Source organism: Pyrus communis, chromosome 11 (assembly GCF_041283825.1).
Source record: "Pyrus communis isolate YQ-2024b chromosome 11, ASM4128382v1, whole genome shotgun sequence".
Classification (NCBI taxonomy): domain Eukaryota; kingdom Viridiplantae; phylum Streptophyta; class Magnoliopsida; order Rosales; family Rosaceae; genus Pyrus; species Pyrus communis.
In genome coordinates, this window is record NC_142575.1 from 23,846,412 (window position 1) to 23,854,752 (window position 8,341).

At 37.4% G+C, this 8,341-nt stretch overlaps 1 protein-coding gene across 6 annotated transcripts; it reads left to right on the forward strand.

Moving 5' to 3' along the window:
* Nucleotides 1-332: 332 nt before the first annotated feature.
* Nucleotides 333-6,368, forward strand: LOC137742784 (uncharacterized). 6 transcript variants are annotated; one of them, XM_068482733.2, is made up of 7 exons: nucleotides 333-1,153; nucleotides 1,778-2,171; nucleotides 2,303-4,134; nucleotides 4,281-4,394; nucleotides 4,712-4,866; nucleotides 5,187-5,310; nucleotides 5,826-6,368. In XM_068482733.2, the coding sequence occupies exons 1-6, from the start codon at nucleotides 725-727 to the stop codon at nucleotides 5,233-5,235; spliced, it is 2,973 nt and encodes a 990-aa protein (XP_068338834.2). In that variant the 5' UTR covers nucleotides 333-724; the 3' UTR covers nucleotides 5,236-5,310; nucleotides 5,826-6,368. The 6 variants fall into 6 exon arrangements, with proteins under 6 accessions (XP_068338834.2, XP_088536291.1, XP_088536290.1 ...); XM_088680165.1 differs by having other exon boundaries at nucleotides 407-1,153; nucleotides 4,712-5,079; nucleotides 5,826-5,855; XM_088680164.1 differs by having other exon boundaries at nucleotides 410-1,153; nucleotides 4,248-4,394.
* The last annotated feature ends 1,973 nt before the right edge of the window (nucleotides 6,369-8,341 follow it).

Here is an 8,341-nt window from a genome sequence, read left to right on the forward strand (position 1 = left end):
TGTGAGGGTAGTATTAGAATGTATCTGAGGATGTGTATTAAGATGAATTGTAATTTAAAAGGTTGATGTAAGGTGTATTAAGTATGTAGGTGTATTCGACAATACATGAGGTGTTAATGCAACAACTCTTTTAAAAATACAATTTATTAAATATTCAACTATTTTATTATACATCTGATTATTCTTAAAATACATAAGAAATAATTTATTATTTATTTGAAAAACAATAATCCAAAACTGCCCCTTTTTTTAATTTTTGTTGTCAATTAACCGGTTGCACTTAACAAACCGGTCATGGTATATCCACGGCCCACGGAGCATCCATTTCTAAAAGACGAAATATCCCTCTCTCTCTTTCTCTACTACTTTCTCTCTCTAAATCTCGCACTGCTCGTCCACTCGTCTCCCCACTGAATTGAAACCCAAAACTCTCTCTCTCCTCTCTCTCACTCGCTCCCAAACTCACAAACTCACTACGTTATCAAAAGTTTAATCACTCACCCAAATAAAACCCCTCAAATTTACCCGCCAAAAAAGCTTTAGTCTTTCTCCCTCACAAAAAATTCGCCTTTTCAAATCCCCAAACCCCCAACGGCTAAGCCTCTCCTGCTCTCTCTGTCCTAGCTAGGGTTTCTCCCTCCTCTTCTGTCTCTCTCTTAGCTCCCCCTTCCTCTACGCGCTGAACGGCGTCGTCTGGGAGCGTCGCTCTGTCAGCCCCTTAGTTATGGATCCGCCTCTGAACGCCGAACTCACTCAGCCGAGTCCGCCGGCGGTCTCAATTGGGGAAAAGAGGCCGATTGGGAACGGAGGAGAAGGAGATTTGGGGACCCAATTGCACAAGAAACCCAGATTGGGACCCAATTCGGAGAAGGATCTGAGGAGGGTGGCGAAGATTGTGCTGGCCTTGTCGACTATGGCCAAGATTCGAGGGGGCAAGAAGCCCACGGAGCCGGAGATTGGGCTTATGGGGGAAGCTAGGTCGAAGCTGGTGGAGCTGTGTGAAGGGTTGGCCCCTAAGGATATTGTGGGCAGGGATGCAATTGGGGATGTGATTGAGGATTTGGGGCTCAATGCTATGCTTAAGGAACAGAGATTAGGATTCCGGGGTCCCAAGTTGACGATTGCGGAGAAGTTTTTGCAGACGAAGAGGAAAGTAAGGACTCGATTTTTTGATTTGGTATGGTTTTTGAGTTTTGAGATTGTTGAGTAGGTTTTAGTTTTTAATTGGTCCGATTTGTTGTTTGATTGATGGGAAAGTGTTCGGCAAATGAATAAAGAAAGAAGCTTTGGATTCTGAATTATAAATTGTAGGTAAATGGACTGATAGTAAAATAGTTCATATGGTTTGGCGTTTTGATTTTATATGCGTTCAAGGTATATGTGTATGGTTTTGAGACATTAAGGGTGAAAGCATTTTTTGTTATGGTTTCGTAATTGGTCATGGTGGAACTATTTGGCTTAGTCGATGTGAACATCTTGGGCTTGTTGGTTACTTTTACCACTATAATTTATATATGCAGTTCATTGCATAGTGATAGTCTTCGGTTATACTGAAAGGTTTAATTTTTATTCAAAAAAGTATCAGATTTCTGTAAGCGTGTGTGCCAGTGTTTGAATTAGTAGCTAGTTGTGAAGTCTAAAGTCATTCGAACAAGAAGTTGTCTTTGACATTGTATGGCTAATGCCATATTACAGCATATAAGGGTTGCCAAACTTTCAGTTTAGGATTTTTTTGGACTGTAAAACTATTTTTTCTGAACTTGAAATTCATTTTTAGATGGAAGAATCCAAGAAATTCTCTGCACTAGCTCAACCTGCTACGCATCCAGCTCACCAGTTTAAAAAAAGCTTCAATGCAGCAGCTGAAACCCATGGAATGCCGCATACTGTTCATATGATTCCTACAAGCAAACCAAGTCACGCACCAATTTCCTCAGGAGGTTTCCCTGTTACTCCATCTCTTGTTCATGTATCTACAGCAACTCCCGCACCTACACAGTATCAGTTTCCCAACAATGATGTTAGAGCATCCATGGTGTCTAGTGGTTTTCCTAGCAGCCATCTAGGCAGGGATTCTACTAATCCAACAGGGCTTAGAATTGAAAGAGCACAGTTCAGATCAGATGGAGGACCAAATGCAAATGCATCTTCTTATGCATCTCAAGTACAAGGTAACTAATGTCCTTTAACTTTACTTGTATGAAAAGGTATCCTTTTTATGGAATTTTTTTTGCGTCATTACTACTGATTCTGTCTCCTCTCTGCATATGTAAGTATTTACACCATATTTTTCCATGTGCAGCAAATTTGTCCTCAAATCATCCACTTCCATCAGTGAATGCTCCAGCTTGGTCAGTGCAAACTCAATCTGCCAAAAGTGGACCAGAACACAAGGTGCCAAATCATATATCTGTCAAAGTTGAAGGAAGTACTGGTATGAGTATGCCACAGATGACTCCTGTAGCTGCACAGAATCAGAATACCAAGCCATTTGTCTCCCAATTAGCTTCTGGAAATCTACCCGTTGTACATCAGCCTTTGCAACAGATGGACTTTGTTAAAGCTCATTCGCTTTCTAACAATCACAATGACATTGTGAAAATTATTCAGAAATTATTACAACCACAGCCTCCTGATCATCCTACATGGATTCCTCCATCAAGGGATTACATGAGTAAGGCTTTGACTTGCCAGAGTTGCCAGCTTACCATCAATGAGGTAGACAATGTTCTTATTTGCGATGCATGTGAGAGAGGATATCACTTAATGTGTGCACAGTCATCTAATCAGAGAGGAATTCCTAGAGGTGAGTGGCACTGCATGAGATGCCTGTCATTGAGCAATGGAAAACCTTTGCCTCCCAAGTATGGACGTGTGATGAGAAGTAATATACAAGTAAAAGTCCCTTCTAACACAGCTGGAGTTCAAACATCCTCGGAGAATAAACTGGGAACTTTAGATCCAAAGGTCAATCAGCCGAAGACAGCTGCAAATGGAAGTTCTGTTTTGCAGAATATTGCTGGTATAGGTGGTGGGGCCAGCAATCATGTTGAGTCAGCACCAGATCTAAAGATTTTAAATGCAAAAGAATCTCAAGTACAGAATCTCACATCAAGTAGCAAAAATATGGATGAGAAACCTCTTTCTGGAAGTTACCCGTCAAGTGAAAGATCTGAGGAGAGATGTTCTGAATCAAAATCAGAGCTTCCTGCTGAACCAAAAGAAATTACTAGATCATCTAGAGTTGAAGAAAGACATTCGGAATCAATTGCAGAACCTCCTGCTGAATCAAAAGTGGTGCGTCCTGTTGAACCAAAAGAAACTACTGAATTCTCTGGAGTTGAAGAGAGACCTTCTGAATCAAAAGCAAAACCTCCTGCTGAATCAAAAGCAGAGTGCCCTGCTGAATCAAAAGCAGAGCCTCCTACTGAACCAAAAGAAATTACTGAATCATTTAGAGTTGAAGAGAGACCTACTGAATCAAAGGCAGAACCTCCTGAATCAAAAGAGGACCTTCCTGCGGAATCAAAAGCAGAGCCTCTTGGTGAACCAAAAGAAACTACTGAATCATCTAGAGTTGAAGAGAGGCCTTCTGATTCAAAAGCAGAGCCTCCTGTTGAACCAGAAGAAACTACTGAATCATCTAGAGTTGAAGAGATACGTTTTGAATCAAAAGCAGAACCTTCTGCTGATTTTTTCAACAAAGGTGCAGATAAGTCTGATCACTCCCGACCCCCTTCCAACACACAAGTTGCAGACTGTGCTGGGCTGCCCAACTGTTCAGAAGTTCCATCAATGATATTCCATGACCAGAATTCTGCATTGAAAAACCCAGATACTTCTCACTCGGTAGGAAACTCTGGCTCCTCTTTAAGATATGACATCAAACAGGATGACCAAAGCGGTGCACAAGCAAATACTGGTGAAAGTTCTGTAGCTAGTGGTCGGGCTCTACAGCATTTCAGATTTTGTTCAGATGGCTTGAAAGTTGTTGAATGGATTGGCAATGTAGTTCAAGGTGGTGATGAAAAAATATATTACCATACTTGTTGCATTGATGGGGTAGCATATCAACTGCGAGATCATGCTCTTTTCCAGTCTAGTCATGGAAAATTGATACCCTCGAAGCTTCAGGTAAGTGAATTATTAAGCATCCCTTGATACTTCAGTAGCAGAATCACTTCTTGTTTGTTTTAGAAACATTTTCATCTGTTCATGGTTATATTGAGCTTTTTTCTTTTTATTAGAAGTGTTGTCATGACTTTGTAATTTCATTACAGTCCATGTGGGAGGATAGGAAAACTGGGTCAAAGTGGGCTATTGTCAACAGGTGCTACTTTCCTGGTGACTTACCAGAGATTGTTGGTCGCCCATCTACACCTGAAAGCAATGAGGTAAACGTTTATTCCTGTACGTATACATTCTATGAGATGACCAAAAAGTACTGTTCTATGTATTTATGTCTTTTGTAAGATGTTCATATCAGTTGACAAGTAGAATGGGACTATTGATTTTGTCATATGATGCATGATTGCAAACACATATGCACCAATATGATATATCTTTCTAAAGGTACTATACTTTGCATGGTGCAATTTAATTTGACACTCTATGGTGATCTAAAGGCCTCTCTCTCCCATTTTTTATTGACATGTACAATATTTACAATATCCGTATGAAAGGTAATATTTTTTCTTTGTTTGTGTTGCAGGTCTATCAATCTAATCATGATAGCACTGTAATGGCTGGTTTGATTCGAGGTCCTTGTGAAGTTCTTTCTCCTGCTAAGTTCAGTGGGGAAACTGAAAGACGGAGCCAGTTAGAACAAGAGGCAAATAATGAATTGCGACCAATCTTCCTTTGCAAGTAAGGCTTTTTAGTTCTTATATGGCGCAGAAATAAATAAGTGTTTTGTGCGTGTCTTCTAATGGAAGAGTGCAATTCTTTAAGTGTATGGATCATATGGGATACTTACTCGTTGCCTTCTGTGTTTTCTCCACAAATGCCTAGATTCTTTACACGTGCGCGCACACACACACACACTCACAATGTATGTGTGCACACGTGGCTTCGCTTAATGTGAGTAGCCGTTTTTTATCCTATTATGTGGTAGGATAATTCTATTTGTTATTCTGTTATTTATTTCTTAATATTTTCATCTTATTTTTTACTTATTTTATATGCAGATGGATTTATGATGAGTTTAAAGGGGTATTGGAGCCTGTTCCTGAGTAATCCACTTATGCATGCATTTTTTTCTGTGGTTATTCTTCTTGGTTATGGAAACTCGATCATGCTCTCTTTGATGAGGTATGTGACAACTGTTGTGATACTACAGCATTATCTATTATAGCTTTTGTTTATTTTGTTGTAATTTGGAGTAGGCTCCTCATAGGACGTATTAAATGGGATGTGATAATGAATAACTTATTTAGTTGAAAAATGACATTGACAATTACCCCATGGAGTGTTCTTTTTCTTCTTCTTCTTCATATTGGAATAGTGCATAGTAGGTTCATAAGACGAATAAACAGCATTATTTGTAACTTGCCTGAGAATTTTGTGTGATTTTCACCCTCCCATATCAACAAATATAAAACATAATAAGTATGTGGTGTTTTAGTTCTTTTATGCTGCTATTGTTGCGTGCCTAGCCTTTTGAGCTTGTGGTGCTTAGGACCTTGTAGATGTGCCCTTGTTTCAGAACATCTGTAATTTGGCAAACAAATCATTTTCTTTCCCATGTGATTCTGAATTTGCGACCTCTCACTTTCCTAAAATTCTTTCAATGATCTGTACTTAGTTATTGTGTCAATATATTACAGGTAGCCTAGTGCAAACGGGGCATGTTAAGCTAATCTGCAAAGGAAGTTTCAACAATCATGTACTGTACGATATGTAGCTGTAGCCGTAGGTTGTATTGTAGTCGCAATAGCAATTCAAGCTATAATCTTTGAGGCCCAAGCCCCTACGCGGCGCTTCATTCTTGTTATTATGTTATCGTGTTAGTTAGTATTACTAATTAGAAATGAATATTTTCTCCTCTGTTGTCTACTATCCTTTGGATATCATTGACAATCTCTCGTTCTGGGACTGGCTCTATAAGCAAGGGCAACGTTTGCACTGCTTTCCCAGAAAGTGCTCTCAAGAATATGAAACTGTCGGATTCCGAGGGTGTTGTCTATTACTCAAGACTTGTGTTGTATTGCCCTTTCTTAGTTATACATCGATGCTTTCCCAGGAAGTGCTTTCCAGAATGTGAAATAGTGGTTGTATTTGGCTGAAGCAAAATTGGCTAATAAAGGCTTCAAAGAGCGTACATGTGAAAAACCCCTACTTCTTGTTCTCATATGGGAAATTTTTCAAAATTTTCTTTCGCTTCTTTATTATATTCTGCGGGATACCGTTGTACTTTGGGCATGTAGTCTTTCAAGTTGACATTCTACTACTTGAAGCTACAGATTTTAATTTTTTTTTTTTTTTTAAATTTTACTATTACAAGCGGAAGGGAGAGACTTTGAAACTATTACGAGTTTCGAACTTGGAACTCGTGAGTAGAAATCTAACACTTTATTTACTAGAATATTGGACTTCATACACTTGAACCTACATATTTTCACATCATTGATCCCTTCATCTGCTGAACTACGAAGTGTACTATTTTTCACATGAAACTCGATAAGCCTAATATTTGCTTACATGAAAAAAGTTCTTCTTTATAGTCCAATTAGCCCTTTCCAGGCCATTTGTCATCAGTATGACACTACGAAAAAATTGGTCAATTGAGCGCCAGCTCTAAAAAATAATCTGACATTTAGACAAACTAATCAGCTAATAGTGTACGAATTTATAACTTGAGCGTAAAGTGTCCAGCTAAAAACTCAAAAGAGTTATGCTAGAAAAACCACATTTCACATACCACGTAAATTCACCAATCAACAACTTTTCTCTATATTTTTTGGTACCTATCTTCTTTGTTTGAGATTTTCAACAAGACATTTTCATCAGGGAAAGTGTTTTTTCATTTTTTTAGCTTCTCACACACCCTTTTTATTTAAGAAAAATTAATGAAAATGGCTTGAAAAGTTTTAGTTTTAATCAAAAACCATGTTATAAGTTTTGTTTAATGATTAGTACAAGTCCCATATTAAAGTAATCCAACTAAAAATGGTCTAACTATAATAAATTATGATTTGTCGATTTTACCCCTAACTTTTTTAGGTTGAGTTTCAGATTTTCGTCGTTAATGAAGTTCATCGTTGTTTTGTAGACCTTCTTCTTTTTCTTTGAAACAAAAAATATAGATCCTCATGCTATTTAATTTATATTTTGTATTATTTCGTTGAAATGTGATTGTCGTTATTATTCATAATGTATTCAAGATACTATTTTTCAGTTTTTCTTCATCAGTGGAGTTCATCGTTTGTTTTTCTAGAAAATAAATTTGAAATTTGCATGTTACTCAATAATAACGACGGGTCACTGTTTCTGGACTGTAAAAATAAACTGTTTCTGGAATCTAAATTACTGTTTTTGGAATCTAAGTCACTGTTTCTGGATCCAAATGAAATAGACACATTGTTTCTTAAATGTAAGCTAGAAAAGAAATAATGAAATTCATCGTATTTGAATTCAAAGCAAAATAAGCATCATGTTTCTTAAATATAATCAACTGATGCATGAAAGAAAAGAAACAATCAAAGTTTAAAACATAGACTGTTTTTGAAATCTAAGTCACTGTTTCTGGATTTTGGTTCTTTTTCTTTCCAGATATAGTGTTTGTTTGTGCACAGACAAAACAAACACTGTATCTGATTTTTTTTTTTCCAGAAGCAGTGTTATGTTTTGGATTCTCCGGAACTAGTTTTATGTTTTGATTTTTATTTTTTTTATTTTTTTTTGGTTTCCAGACACTTTTTCGTTGGTTTCTACCATTAAACTTCTTTGAGCTTGTTTCGGCGGCTTTCTTCCAATGAATGCTTCATTTTTCAACTTTGATTTGGTAAGCCTATATTACAGTAGTACATTTCCCGGATGAAAGAATGCCTAATACCTATGCATTTGCACTTTCAACATTAACCTCTACGTTTAAGGAGTCTTTTTATACCAGAAAGTTATTCTATCACATTAACCATTTCCAGAATAAGAAGCCAAGGAAAAAGAGAAATAAATAAACCGAGGGGAAAGGAATACAAATGGTGGCATTATTTCAGAAAGTAATGAAGTCTCAAACGAAGAAAGTCATGGAAGAAAAATCAAAATACACATGCTTCCCTCACACAACCAAAAAACACATCGTTGGATGTGTATGAAATGCATATCTAATATTTTTCTTCCAACA